The sequence below is a fragment of the Mesocricetus auratus genome, unplaced genomic scaffold (genome assembly GCF_017639785.1).
Source record: "Mesocricetus auratus isolate SY011 unplaced genomic scaffold, BCM_Maur_2.0 Super-Scaffold_100066, whole genome shotgun sequence".
Taxonomy (NCBI): domain Eukaryota; kingdom Metazoa; phylum Chordata; class Mammalia; order Rodentia; family Cricetidae; genus Mesocricetus; species Mesocricetus auratus.
The window spans coordinates 895,362-910,868 of NW_024429235.1; the positions used below are offsets into that span (position 1 = coordinate 895,362).

The following is a 15,507-nucleotide window of genomic DNA, read 5'->3' on the forward strand; positions in this document are numbered from 1 at the left end:
GGAGAGATGCTTAAAGTGGGGAGTAGCAGAGATGTATGCTATGTACAGCATGATATGGGCTCTAAAAGGAGAGCTAGGCCTGTAAGTGGCCCTCAGAGACACCCTACAGAACAAAGGTTTATTACTTTTATAGGCTTTCAGGGGTAACAAATCCCTCACTGTTTCATTGTCAGATGCAGTCTACATGTATCCTAGTTTGCTTTCTACTGCTGTGATAAATGCAATAACCCAAAGAAACTTGGTTAGGAAAGAGTTTATTTGACTTATACATCACACTCCCAGTCCATCATTGAAGGAAGCTAGTGTAGGAACTCAAACAGAAACAGAGGCCATGGAAGAAAGATCCTGTTCAACTACCTTTGTTAATTTCCCAGAACTACCTGCCTAAGGGCAGCACTGCCCAAAGAGGGCTGAACCCTACTGCATCAATTATAATTCAAGAAAATGACACACAGACATGCTTACAGACAGTTCTGATGGCAGTTTTTCCTCAATTGATGTTCCTTATTCCCATGTGACTCAACTGGGCAAAACCAGCCAGCATGCCAAGGGAAACAAAAGACTTGGGTGCCTAGCAGGGGCATGAATTTATCTTGCTGTTGAAAGCAAGAGGAACTGGCTTCATTCTCCCCCTATCGACCCACCCACACAGCCTGAATGCTCAAAGTAGGGTTGTCCTTACAGAGGACAGATTACTGGAAAGTGTGGCCTGATTTCTGGGAGGTAGAGCGGCAAGTAGATGGTCTCTTACCTAATATCTATCATTGATTATTGTCTCAAGATATTATCAGGATCAATGGGAGAGAAAAACCCAATGAAAGAGTTCTTGGAGGCTACCTTAAATACCCTTCCCTGATAATGAGATTGATAACTACCTTAAATGCTATCCTAGAGACTTAATCCAGTGGCTGATGGAAGCAGAGGCAGGAACCCATAGATAAACACTGAACTGAACTCCTGGAACCCAGTTGCAGAGAGGGAGGAATGATGAGCAATGGGGTTAAGACTGGGCTGGTAAAACTCACAGAAACAGCTGATCTGAACAAGGGGGAGCTCATAGACCCCAGACTGATGGCTGAGAGGCCAGCATGGGACTGATCCAGGCCCCCTAAATTTGGGTGTCAGTAAGGAGGCCTCAGCAGTCTATGGGATTTCAGGTAGTAGATCAGTATTTCTCCCTGGCATCCGAATGGACTTTGGGTGCCCATTCCACATGGAAGGATGCTCTCTCAGCCTAGGTATATGGAGGAGAGCCTAGGCCCTGCTCGGGATGATATGACAGACTTTGGAGACCCCCATGGAGGGCCTCACCCACCCTAGGGAGTGGAGTGGGGTTTGGATGGGGGTTTCTAGGAAGTGGAGAGCAGGGGAGAAGGGGAGGGAGAGGGAGCTATGATTGACTTGTGAAGCAAGCTTGTTTTTAATTTAAAAAAAATAACAAAAAAGAGAAAGAGCTCACACATATCTAGGACAAAAGTCTATTTAAACACTATAACTGTTATTTTGAAAATAGTAGTGGTTTTGTGTCCTAAAAGACAAGCCCATTTCTGGGGTTGTGGCGGGCACCTGTAGAAACACACACTCCATGCTACTACTAAAACCAAGATTTAGAGATTGTAAACAGGCTACAGTCCCTATAGCCAGTGTTTAATCAAACTTGGTGATCACAGCCACCCCAAGAAAGATACACTTACCAGTCCCTAATAGGTCAATTAAGAGTCAGTTCAAACGTAGAAAATAGAAAAAGGAGATTTTCACAATAAGTGATGTTGGATATGTGTGTCTGTGTTAAGAGAATGAGAGATAAATGAGGAAGAAAAAGAGCTAATTAAAGAATATCTGTTGGTGGGTGTAATGTACATTATGTGCTACTTAAGCTCACTGAGGATCTGACTCTGGAAGCTATGTTGCTCCCCTCTACACACACACTTTATACCCAAGTATGTTTAATATCAAGTGTACTCCAAGAATCTTTGTCTGGGAATGGGCTGACCCAGAATTCTGTAACAGGGGTCAAGAAGAGTCAAACAGCCTAAGGGTGAAAACACTGATCTCTTGAGAACAGATGGAAGCTGATCCATTTTCAACACAGGTTACTGTGTTTTATTACATGACATAAAATGCCTGCAGTGAGAAAGAGAAGGCAGAAGCTCAGCTGCGGGAAGCTCAGACACAGAGAGTGAGATCAGTCAGGAGCTCCAGCTGACTACCTAAATGTCTATGGTCAATATCTGCTAGATGTTGTAACTGCCTGGTTTAGAAATGTCACCTCTACTTGTGGCTTTTTGTCCTTTTATCGGGAAGCTTCATCTGAGAGGACACTGTGTTCCTGGGACTGCCTGTATTAGTGGTTTGCTCTGGCAACCTCGGTGATGGTTCCTCAGTCAAATGCTAAGTGATTTTATTTTATGTGTATAAATGTTTCTCTGCTTATATGTATGAGCATGATGTGCATGCCTGGTACCCACTTAGGCCAAGAGAAAGAATTAAATTTCCTGGAAATGGAGTTAGAAATACATGTGATCTGGCATGTGGGTGGTTGGGAACAGAAATTGGTCCTTGACTAGAACAGCAAAAGCTATTACCTCTGACCCATTTCTCCATCCCCTATTCTGTGGGATGTTTTGAGCACCTGATTTGACCATGTTTTGCTATCTGTCTGTCTGTCTAGCCATGTGTCACTAGGTATTTATTCTTTTACTTTGGTTTGCCATGTACTTAATAAACATACTCATTCTAAACTGAAACTATCATGGATCATTTCCCAGACCAAACAATATTGGGGTAAATAGTATACAGGAATATAATTAGCCTGAAACATGTGTGGCTACTAAAGAAGAAATCCTATATCTAACATAAAAGAAGAGATAGTTTGAACTTTTAGTGAAATTTTATGATTTATTTATTTTTGCTTCATATGCACTGATATTTTGCCTGCATCTATGTCTGTATGAAGGCATCAGATCCCCTGGAGCTGGATTTACAACTGCCTGAGTTGTGGGTGCTGGGAGTTGAAAACCTTTTGAAGAGCAGCCAATGCTCTTAACCACTGAACCATCTCTCCAGCCCCAATAATATCCAATCTCCCATAAAATAATATGAAATTCTGCTGTTTGAGAACATGAGACAAAACGGTTATATCATATACTTGTCATTCTGGCACAGGTCAAAAAAGTAAGAAATTATATATTAAGCATTCAGAAATATTTATTATCACTAAATATGCATGAAACAAACTGGGAAAAGAAGTACTATAAAAACAATTTCCATTGTTCATAAACATTATTAACTGTTGAGTCATGTTACAATGATACTGTTAATTTTTTGAGAGACTTCTAACTTCCTTTGAAGGTGGCTGAACCAGGTGACTTCCATAAAAATATGGATAAAATCTCCAATTACCCCATGTTGTCACCAGCACATATTTTCCTTTTGTCTTCTTCTTCTTCATCATCATCATCATCATTTCCTATCCTACTTTTGCATAAAGCAACATTGTGGTTTTGATAGTCATTTCACTAATGATAAAAGATGTTGATTATATTTCAGAAGTTTCTTAGTCATTTATATATCTTTTTTCTCTACAGTGCTTGAAGATTTTAACTAAAAGCATTTTGTTCATACAATATATTTTGATCATGTTTCCCCCTCCCAATTCCTCCAAGATCCTTACCACCTCCCTACTCACCAAACTTGATGTTTGCTCTCACTCTCTTCCTCAAATAAAAACCAAAAAAGAGTACACAAAAACAGGAACTAAAATATATAAGCAAAAGACTAATAAGACAAAAATACTATGGACTAGTTTCTGTGTTGGACAACTATATGTAGCTTAACTTTAGTGTGGTTAAGATAGCCTGTGAAATATTAATTGCAGATAATTTCTAGGGAACCCATATCCATTTCCCCCTCTCAGTGTCGTGACTATATCTTCCACCTGTTTAAGACCTGTGCATGGCACCACAAGCTTCGTAGTTCATAAGAGTACCAGTCTCATGTTGTATCTGGAAGGCACTGTTTTCTTAGAGTCATCCATCATCTCTGGCTCTTAGAATCTTTCCACCCATGCTTCTGAATAGACCCCAGATCAATGAGAGGAAGGGATTGATTAAAGCATCACATTTGGGATTAGAGTTTTTCAAAGTCTCTCACTCTCTGCATATTGTCCACTTGTGGGTCTGTATGTTATTTACATTTACTAGAAGGATAAACTTCTCTTATGATGACTAAGTGAGGCTTTGATTGAATATAGCAGGATGACAATAGGAGTTTTATTGCTATTTTCCTATAGCACAATAGTAGTATTGACTTTTCCCTCAGTCCAATGGCTTATCAATTCTCAGGTTCCTGGCCACTTGAACAATGGGTTCCAGCTTGTGGAATGGGCAGTAAATTCAATCAAATAGTAATTGGGTACTCCCATGATGGTTTCATACTATTTCAACAGTCTATATTGCAACAATTCATCAGTAAATATCGGGGAAAAACAAGTGATAATGTGTGAAACATTAACTGGGTTTTACATGTACAATTAATAGATAGATATTATATGTATATGGTGAATTAATAAAGAATGTCAATGAAATGCTCTGCTCAGAATCTTCCTTAAGGCAGTTTTAATGTCCTGGTTCTTTAGGCTATAGATGAAGGGATTCAACATAGGTGTGACTGCAGTGTACATCACAGAGACCACTGCATTACTTCTTGGGGAAATTGACAGAGACGAGCTGAAGTATACTCCTAGTCCTGTTCCATAAAACAGGCAAACAATGGACAAATGAGACCCACAGGTGGAGAAGATTTTGTGCTTCCCACTTGATGATGATGATTGCATGAGGGAGGAAACTATTTTAAAGTAAGAGAAAAGGATTCCTGAAATAGGAAGTAACCCAAAGAGAGCACCTACACAGTATCTGACTATGTTATTGGTTAAAATATCCAAACAGGAAAGTTTAAGTAGTTCAGAAGGACCACAGAAGAAGTTGGAAATTTCAAAAAAATCCTTACAGTTGGAAAAATTTAATACTGCCACATAATGGATCAGTAAGTCCACAAGGCTAAGGATAAAAGAACTAAGAAGTAAGACACCACAGCGACTGGGATTCATAATGACCTGATAATACAGAGGGAGGCAGATGGCCACAAACCTGTCATATGCCATCACAGCCAGAAGCATGCCATCCATACATGCAAAAATTAGATACATTGACATCTGTGTCAGGCAGCCCACATAGGAGATGACTGGGCAGTGAGTCTGGGTGTCCACAATCATCCTTGGAACAGTGGTGGAGATGAAACCAATATCAACCATGGACAGATTGCAGAGGAAGAAGTACATGGGTGTGTGGAGATGGGCGTCAGAGCTTACTGTCAGGATGATGAGCAGGTTTCCCAACAGGGCCAAGATATACATGGACAAGAATAGGCCAAAGATAACAGTCTGTAGGTATGGATCCTCTGAGAGTTGAATTAAGTGGAATTCCAGTACAGATGTTGTGTTCTGCATGTTTTTTTTTCTTGAACATCTTTTGGAGGAAATAAAAAATGTTGTTAATAATGGGACCAGTATGTATGTATAGTATGTATGTATGTAGACCTTCTTTACAATTTGAGTCAAGTAAGTAGAAATGTTGATTATTTTTCTCAAGCTTACTGTGACATCATCAATAAATACTCAGTTGTGGCAAATGTCATGCTGTAAATAGTGTTTTGTTCTTAGAACATATTGAATACAGTAACCTAGATGTTGTGAGGCCAGAATTACTGTAACTAGCTGGCCTGTATTCACAGAAAAAGGAGGCCAAAAAGTACAAATTAGAGGTAGTAAGTTATATCAATATACAAAATATACTCACATAATGAGGAACATTCATAGAAAATATACTTAATAAACTTGGTCATATGATAGTTAAGGTGTGTCAGAATTACTATTAACATGTCCTAATTTACATAAATAAATAGCAGAGAAAAATAATTCAAAACAAATACGTCATCCTTTGGTTCTGCAGTGGTTTGGTTTGGTTTAATTTTGGTTTCTATTTCATTATTTTTAAATTTCAAATTATAATATAGGAAAAAAATCTTCCTTCCTTTTCACCTCTTCAGACTCCCCATATAACTCACCCCACTCTGTTTCACATTCATAGATTTGTGTCGATTCATAATTTTTGGCTATATGTATATTTTCATGGAATAATATTCCTATAGTTTTAAGAAAATATCCAAAGGTCTTAACAGCAGGTATCTTTTTAACCTTTCATGTTTTCAAACTGCAGACAATGTAGGGACCTGATGTGGTTCCCTCATTGGAAACTTAGTGGCTGAGCTTCGAATGATGGAGGATGTTGACAGCATCAAAAATATCCAGAAAAATAAAACACAGAATGCATATATCTACAAATCCATCACTTCAAAGGGTGCAGCCAAATGAGCGCATGTTTGTTGAAATCCTTCACGGAACATGATAAGACCATGTCTCAACATACAAAGAAGATAATATGGACCTAGGGAACTAGAACAGCCTGAGTTGAATTATGGTTTCAATGTTCTCAGACGGTTCCAATTGTAAATCAGACTAATACCCGCAGTTCACACAACGGAGGTGAACACTCCCTTATAAAAGATCCAGAAACCATGAGACCATTTTTTTAAATACATGGACAATGTTTTAAAATTATGCATTATGAAATGACTGTTTACTAAAAACATCATGTTGTGTTGTAATCAGGCAAATAATTCAGACAAGACTTCACTCATTTCTACCTGACCACCTACTACATGTTACACAGCAATACTATCTTTGTCTGTTATCTTGTATAAAATAATTATTATCCAGTTTATTATTTTGGGATTTGGAAGAACTATTGAGATGAAGTAATAGCCATAAAACATAGAGCTCAGATGTTCCAACCAGGGAAGATCTTAGTCTCTCAAACATGTCCTAGCTTTCTTCAAAAGTAAAGTTACTGAATCACCCTCACCAGCATAGCCACAGAAATTTACTTTGATTAGGAAACAACTTAGTTGGGCATATTTTCTGCTCTCATAGGTCATAGGAATGTGGGGAAGAGACACTGTAGATAGTTCAATGATAATTTGAGGACTGCCATCACAACTAAGAACATCAAATCCCAATAGAGAGGCTCAAATTTTAATAACAGTTATGCCATCATGCTGCCCAAATTACCATAGGAAGAAATAATAATTCTTGTACTCTCTTCTTCATCCTAAATTCCCCCAAAACTTACAAGAATAACCTGTGGGCCTGCGTGGTCATGATGAAGGGTGGATATGACAAACCTCTGCTTCCTGTTGTCTGGGGATGACTCAAGCTCACTATTGAATACCAAAGTGAGCATAATAGCAAGAGCTTTCTGATGCAGAGCACTGTAGAAAGAGCAAACAGGGTTATATAGTCCTGGATTACAGATCAAATTGATGACCTACAGGAATGGGTTAATTATACCTATATAATTTTAGAAACTCAATGCACAGAGCTGGTAATTACTCATACTGGTCCACAATATTGCAATCTCTAAGGAATTCCTGGGGTTAACAGCGGAAGCAGGAGAGATGTTGAATGTTCTCAAGAGGTTAGTTATGAGGATTTTGTTCACTTACTAAATTTTACATGTCCTGATTTATTTAAGTTTAGGATCTCCTTAGTAATTTTATTATTAAATTTTACTGAATGCTCTCTTCTGTGTCTGCATAAACTTGTTTCTTTCCTGTATGGCAGTCTGAAGGCCAGAAATTTACCATGATTATCATCCCCAAGATGCATACCAGAGAGATCTTTGACTCTTGGGGAATCCCACTGTTGAGATTCATCTTTGTATCTCAAAAGGTCTCTTCCAAGCTACTTTGACCAACAGTGCCTCCACTTGTTGTACCAACCAAGAGAGGGACCCCCAAAGCTTCAAGGAGCCAAGACACCTGAACCCAAGCACAAGAATGTTTTTATTTCGAAAAACCAGTGAGCTGTGGAGCCACTCTGTCTGGAGAGTGGGGGCCCCAAACCTCAAATGCAAGGTATTTTAAGAGCATAAGAGTAAGTAAAAAAAGGGGGGGCAGGAGAAATGGTCATGAGACTCATGATCTCGTGTTACAAAGTTTCATACAAAATTATATAGTTTCTATAGAAGACAAAAGTTATTGACCAAAGAAGCTACAACTGTTGTTTATCCAAGTAAAGCTGATGATGACACAGCTGGTGATGGGTTTGAGTTCCCTTTTTCTAGAGGGAATGGTTTGAGGCCTCCTGTCACGTAGCCTAGGGTCAGAGTTCCCTTGCTTAGTTAGTGTCTTTTCATTTTTCTCATTACAGACTGACACATATAAGTCCCTAGAACTCCCTGACAATGGTAAGTTGTGCTTCTGGGGAAAGGGTCTAAAAGGCAGTTGAACACATCAGTAAGACTATTGCACCTGCTCTGAGTAGAAAGAAACTGGATATTGTAGAACAAGAGAAGATGGACAAACTGATCATTGAGACGGACGGCACTGAAAATAATCTAAATTTGGTGCAAATTCCATATTGGAAATGACCCTGCCTGACTTAAAAGCTGGCACTGTTGATAATGGGGTGTCCCTGTGCCCTCTCATCATTGGCTTCTCTGGCACCCCCTAAATAATCCTGCAGGTTCAAACTTTCAATGTGATCTATGGTGGTTCTATTGCTGGCAACACATTGGCCCTGCAAGAGTTCATGACACTGTGGGCATGTCCAGGTTTCTGGGAAGCCATAAATAGTGGAGCAGAGATGTCCCACAACCTGAAGAATGTCATAAAGAAGAAATAAAGGAAGGAAGCTACCAATGTGAGTGATGAGGACAGGTTTGAGCATAACATCATAGAGAACAAAGAATGATTGGAGCTACTGAAAGCTCCATTGTTAAGGCCAACTACACTGACCATGGTGTCACAGACAGGAACATGGAAGCCTGTGAGTTCCTCAGATCTGGCTAGTATGACCTGGACTTCAAGTCTCCCATTTATTCGAACAGGTAAATCACTCTGGACCAGACTGCTGACCTGTATAAGTCCTTCCTCCAGGAGTTTCCTGTGGCGTCCATTAAAGAGCCTAATGAATAGGACAACTAGGGAGCTTGGCAGAAATGCACACTTATTTCAGGCATTCAGGTGATTGCAGATGATCTCATGGTAACCAAGTCTAAGTGAATTGCCAAGGCTGTGACTGAGAAGTCATACAAATGCCTCCTGCTCCAAGTTAACAAGAATGGCACAGGGACCAAGTCTCTGCAGGAGTGTAAGCTGGCCCAGTCCAATGGTTAGTGCATCAAGAAATTCCATTGCTATGGGGACACTGAGGATAATCTCATCGCTGACCTCATGGTGGGGTACTGCATGGGGCAGATCAAGACTGGTGCCCCTTGATAATCAGAGCCCCCAGCCAAATACAATCAGATGCTTAGAATCTAGGAAATATGGTCAGTGATAGGCAGCTTGCTCACAGGTCCTGCAAGAATCCCCTGAAAAAGTAAGGCATAGACTGGAGTTCCCTGGATCACCAATTGCTTAGACTCTGTACTTAATGTCACGGAAATGGCTTAAGGTTGGCCATGTGATTGTGCCTCCCATGCCACAGCTTCCTTACATGTTCTAAGCCACACTTGACTACCTGGAGCCCCGCTGGAAACCGAAGCTTTGAAATCATGTAGTTTGTCCAAATCATTTTTTCTGTCACCTAACTTACCAGTGTCTGGGCCCTCATAACTCCAGTGTAATCTCTAGGGTTGCCACAAGCGAGACCTTAGTGGTTATACATGCAAAATAAAACCTCAATAACACCAAAATAAATTAGTAAATTAATAGATAATTTTACTTTTATACCTTGAAAGTTTTTGCTATTTCATTCTGTTTCCATTTTCATAGAATTCATTATTCATATTCTCTATAAGATCCTTAAACATATTCATAATTGCTAATTTTGAAGTCCTAGTGTCCTAGTATTGTGCTTCAGCTATATTGTATTCCTCAATGCCTCCAGCAATAGGGTTACTGACCTGGTAGAGGCATGTTGCCTTGGCTGTGCAGGTTTGTGTCTCTACACTGAGGTCTAAGCATCTGGAGCTATGGAGTGTGAGGTGTTTCTTGGTGTTGGTATCTGGTCTGTCCTTGGTAGGTGGATGTTACATTCTTTGGTTGCTGTTACCCTCCCTAGGAAAGTGTGGTGGCTCTGGGGTCTCTGGTATAGAGTACTTCTTTGGGTAGGTCATTGGCAGAAAGGAATGGAGATGGGCTAGAGAGTGTTTGTGGAAATTAATAGCCCACAAAAAGGAATGAAGATGGAGTGGAAAGTAAGACTCAGGTGGTCAGCAGGAAAGACCCAGCTGATCCTGAATCAAGTAGCAAGAGTCCCCAGGAGGTAGGGAGAGGTGAAGGGCTTCTGCAAGCAGGCTGCTACAGGATTGTGAGAATGGAAAACATAGTAATGGCAGACAGGAAGAATAGTGAAATTTTTCCACCTGAGTCCCAGCCTGTGTGATCTCTGGTAGAAAGTGTTTGTGGGAATTAAAGCTGGCACAAAGGAATGGAGATGAACAAGAATGGAAATGTGAGAGAGTCCCAAGAAAGAGCTAAGCTAGGGCTACATGAAGAGTTGAGGTCCTTGGGTCTGTTCATCTTTGTAGAAAAACAAATGTTGGTCTTTTATTCATGTGGATGTTGAGGTGGTGGCACTGAAAGATTAATCCTAGGGTCTTGCAAATGCTAAGCAAGCAATAACACAACTCTCCATCCCCACTCTTTTCTACTTTTAGCACTTATTTTGAGACAGTCTCACTATGTTGCTCTCTATTTCCTCGGTGTCCGTTGTTATGTTCCCCTTTACATTCTGATTTTGTTAATGTATATATTCTCTCTCTTCCTTGTGGTTAGTTTGCATGGGGTTTATCAATCTTGTTGATTTTCTCAAAGAAACAACTCTAGTTTTATTTTTTTGTATTATCCTCTCTTTTTTAATTCAACCAAAGTTGTTTATTTCCTATCATCTACTCCTCCTGGGTGTATATGCTTCTTTTTGTTCTAGAGTTTTCAGACGTGTTGTTAAGTCTATCCTGTGAGATTTATGTAGGCAATCTTTATATGTGCACTTAGTGCTATGAACTTTGCTCTTAGCACTGCTTTCATCGTGTCCCATAAGTTTGAGTATGCTGTGCATTCATTTTCATTGAAATCAAGGAAGTCTTTAAATTCTTTCTTTATTTCTTCCTTGACCCAGTGGTTATTCAGGTGATATTTGTTCACTTTCCATGTGTTTGTATGATTTCTTTATGTGTGTTGTTATTGAATTCTAAGTTTAAGCCGTGGTGTTCTGATAAGATAGAGGGGGTTATTCCAAATATTTGTGTCTGGTAAGATTTGCTTTGTTGCCGCCTATGTGATCAATTTTATAAAAAGGTTCCATGAGGTGTGAAAAGAAGATATATTATTTTGTGTTTGCATGAAGCGATATGTAGATGTCTGTTAAGTCCACTTAATTCATAACATCTGTTAGTTCTCTCACTTCTCTGTTAAGTTTCTGTCTAGTAGACCTATCCATTGTTGAGAGTGGGATGTTGAAATTCTCCCACTGCTAATGTGTGAGGTTTGACATGTTAAATAAGCTTTAGTAATGTTTCTTTTACAAATGTGGGTAGCCTTGTACTTGGAGCATAAATGTTCAGAATAGAGACTTCATCTTGATGGAATTTCCCCTCAATAAACATAAAATGACCCTCTTCATTTTTTTATCAATTTTAGTTTTAAGTCTATTTTGTTAGACATTTGAATATGTACAGCAGTTTGCTTAAGACCCGTTGACTAGAAAGTCCTTACCCAATCTTTTATGCTGAGGTAATGTCTGTCTGTTAGATTTTGGTGTATGTAACAGAAGGATGGATCCTGGTTTTCAATCCATACTGTCGTACTTTTTCTTTTTATAGGCACATTTAATCCAATGATGTTAAGAGGTGGTAATTACCAGGATTGTTATTCCTTTTCTTTTTATTTGTTTGTTTTAGTAGTGGTGGTGATGGTTGTAATGTGTATGTATTTTCTTTCTTTGGGTTTTACTGGTGTAAGATTATATATTGATTTTAGTTTTGTGGATGCAGCTAACTTCCTTGGGTTGGAGTTTTCCTTTTAGTACTTTCTATAGGGCTAGATTTGTGGATAGGTATTTTTTAAAATTTAAACATTATGATTTCTCCATCTATGGTTATTCAAATTTTGCAGGGTATAACAGTCTAGGCTCGGCATCCAGGGTCTCTTGCTTTCTGCAAACTATCAAGTACTTTCCTTCTAGCTTCTAGAGTCTCCATTGTAAAGTTAAGTGTAATTCTTATAGGTCTGCCTTTATATGTTACTTGGCCTTTTTCCTTTGCAGCTCTTAATATTCTTCCTTTATTCTGTACGCATAGTGTTTTAATGATTTTGTGGTAAGGGAACTGTTTCCTGGTCCAGTCTTTTTGCTATTCTATAAGCTTCTTGTGCCTTCATAGGCATGTGCTTCTTTAGGTTGGGAAAGTTTTCTTCTATTATTTTGTTGCATTTTCTTTTTTTTTTTTGCTTTGAGCTGGAAATCTCCTTTGTCTTTTATACTTATTTTCTGTTTTTTTAAATTTATTTTTAAATTTAAATTTAAATTAGAAAAAAGTTTGTGCCTGGTGGTGGTGGTTCACGCCTTTAATCCCAGCACTCGGTAGGTAGAGGCAGGCAGAACTCTGTGAGTTTGAGGCCGGGATGGACTTACAGCCTCCAAAACAATACAGAGAAACCCTGTCTCGTAAAACCAAAAAAAAAAAAGGAACAAGGTTGCTTCAAACGTCAGTTCCAGGTCCTTCTCCTTTTCTTTCCCCTCCTCCCATACCCTTCTCCAACCCCCAATATCCTCTCATTTCCCCAGAGGATGAGGCCCTCCATGGGGGTGTCCATAGTCTGTCATTTCATCGAGGCAGGGCCTAGACCCTCCCCCAAGAGTTCAGGGTGAGTGTGCATCTCACATTGTTGGATGGGAGTCCAAAGTCCATTTTTATAGCCGGGATAAATACTGATCTACTGCCAAAGGCTCAATAGATTACCTAGGCCTCCTCACTGACACCCACATTCAGGGGGTCTTGATCAGTCCCATGCTGGATTCCCAGGCATTTGCCTGGGATTCAAGAGACAACCCTTGTCAGGTCAGCTGTTTCTGGAGTTAAACCAGCCCAGTCTTAATCCCTTTGGTCATCAGTCCTCCCTCTCTGTTACTGGCTTTCTTGAGTTCAGCTCAGTGCTTAGCCATGGGAGTCTGCCTCTTCTTCCATCAGGCATTGAATGAAGGTTATGTTTCCCACAGTCTCTGCCATGGGATTGTAGGCTGGCACTCCCCAGATCTATGTCTAAAATCCATATATGAGAGAGTACATGCCATGTTTCTCTTTTTGTGACTGGGTTACCTCGTCCAGGATGGTTTCTTCTAGTGACATCCATTTGCCTGTGAATCTCAGGATTCCACTGTTTTTTTTTCTGCTGAATAGTACTCCATTGTGTAAATGTACCACATTTTCTCTATCCACTCTTCGGTTGAGGGATATCAAGGATGCTTCCAAGTTCTGGCTATTACAAATAATGCTGCTATGAACATAGTGGAACAGACATCCTTTTTGTATGAATGCACATCTTTTGGATATATGCCTAAGAGTGAAGTTGCTGGGTCTTGTGGTAGGTTTATTCCCATTTTTCTGAGGAATCTCCATACTTATTTCCAAAGTGGCCGAATAACTAGAGGCTGGCATGTAGAAGAATGCGGATTGATCCATGTTTATCACCATGCACAAAACTTAAACCCAAGTGGATCAAAAACCTCAACATAAATCCAGCCACACTGAACCTCCTAGAAGAGAAAGTGGGTGGTACCCTTGAACAAATTGGTACAGGAGACAGCTTCCTGAACATAACACCAGTAGGAGAGACAGTGAGATCAACAATTAATAAATGGGACCTCTTGAAACTGAGAAGCTTCTGTAAGGCAAAGGACACAGTCAGCAAGACAAAAAGGCACCCCATAGAATGGGAAAAATATTCACTAACCCCACAAAGAACTCAAGAAGCAAGTCTCCAAAACACCAAAGGATCCAATTAAAAAGTGGGCTACAGAACTAAATAGAGAATTTTCAATAGAGGAGTCTAAAATAGCTGAGAGGCACGTGAGAAAGTGCTCAACATCCTTAGCCATCCAGGAAATGCAAATCAAAACAACTCTGAGATACCATCTCACTTCTGTCAGAATGGCTAAAATAAAAAACACCAACGACAATTTATGGTGGAGAGGATGTGGCAAAAGGGGAACACTCCTCCATTGCTGGTGGGATTGCCTATTATTCTTAAATTTGGTTTTTTCATGTAGTTCCAGATTTTCTGAATGTCTTGTGTTGAAATTGGCTTGGATTTAACATTTTCTTTAACTGATGAGTCTATTTCCTCTATCATATCTTTAACTTTTCTAACTTTTGTATTATGCTGTAGATGCTTGCATCTGTAATTCCTGTTCATTTATCCAGAACTTCCTTGGTTTGTGTTTTCTTTATTGCTTTTATTAAAATTTCAAGTCTTAAACTATTTCCTTTACCTGTCTGATTGTTTTCTTTGCCTGTCTGAATGATTTCTTGGCTTTCTTTAAGTGGTGTATCGATTTCTTCTGATTTTTTTTGTTTGTCATTTCCTCAGTTTCTTGTAGATTTTCATTTCATCATTAAGGGCATCTATCATCTTCATAAAGTTATTTTTAAGATTGGTTTTTTTCTACTTTATCCCCTTTGGGGTGTTCAGATCTTCCTGATGTATGATCACTGGGTTCTACCTGTTTCATATTGCCCTTTATGTTGTTAAATGTATTCTTACACTGGAATTCACCCATCTTTTCTTCCAGCTTGTGTAGATAGTACTGGTGACATTAGTTGCTCCTATACTTCCAACTGGCATGCATGATTCTTGTGTCTATACCGTCTGCTGATGTTGCCAGAGAAGGCTGTCCACAGAGTAGGTAATGGGGGAGATGTGATTGGGCAGTGGAGTGGGACATGTGGGAATAGAGTCCAGTGAGTGGCTGCAGTGGTGGTAAAGCCTGACCACAGGTGTCTCAGCTTCTGGCCTGATGATGAGGCCCACAAAAGAGTGGGACCTTGCTTGGGTTGAGATGTGAGAGGGAGATTTAATTTTATTAAATTTGGTTTCCTCGTGTAATGCCTTTTTCCATCTCTTATTTAAAATTTAATTGACTGTAGTAGTCTGGGAGGTATCTGTGATCTCATAGAGTTTGTAGAGCATTCTTCAAGTCCCTTCTGAATTTTATAATCTTCATTGAGAGGCCAGGTAGTATTGTAATTGTTCTGCTGCCTTCATGTTATTTGTTCTCTTTCCTTGTAATTTAACATTATTTTCTGCATGTTTAGTGGTTTGATTTTTGGGTGTTATGGGGAACTTCATTTCAGGTTATATAAATTTGGTGTTCTGATATGCTTCTTT

General features: G+C 39.4%; 1 protein-coding gene and 1 pseudogene across 1 annotated transcript; one reads left to right on the top strand and one right to left on the bottom strand.

Moving 5' to 3' along the window:
- Window positions 1-4,576: 4,576 nt before the first annotated feature.
- Window positions 4,577-5,506, bottom strand: LOC121136334 (olfactory receptor 18-like). Its single transcript, XM_040736665.1, has one exon. The coding sequence runs from the start codon at window positions 5,504-5,506 to the stop codon at window positions 4,577-4,579; it is 930 nt and encodes a 309-aa protein (XP_040592599.1).
- Window positions 5,507-5,556: 50 nt separating this feature from the next.
- On the top strand, window positions 5,557-8,800 carry LOC121136335 (annotated as a pseudogene).
- The last annotated feature ends 6,707 nt before the right edge of the window (window positions 8,801-15,507 follow it).

Coding starts and splice junctions, on each gene's coding strand:
- LOC121136334 (XM_040736665.1), bottom strand. CDS start 5,506: ATGCAGAACACAACATCTGTACTGGAATTCCACTTAATTCAACTCTCA.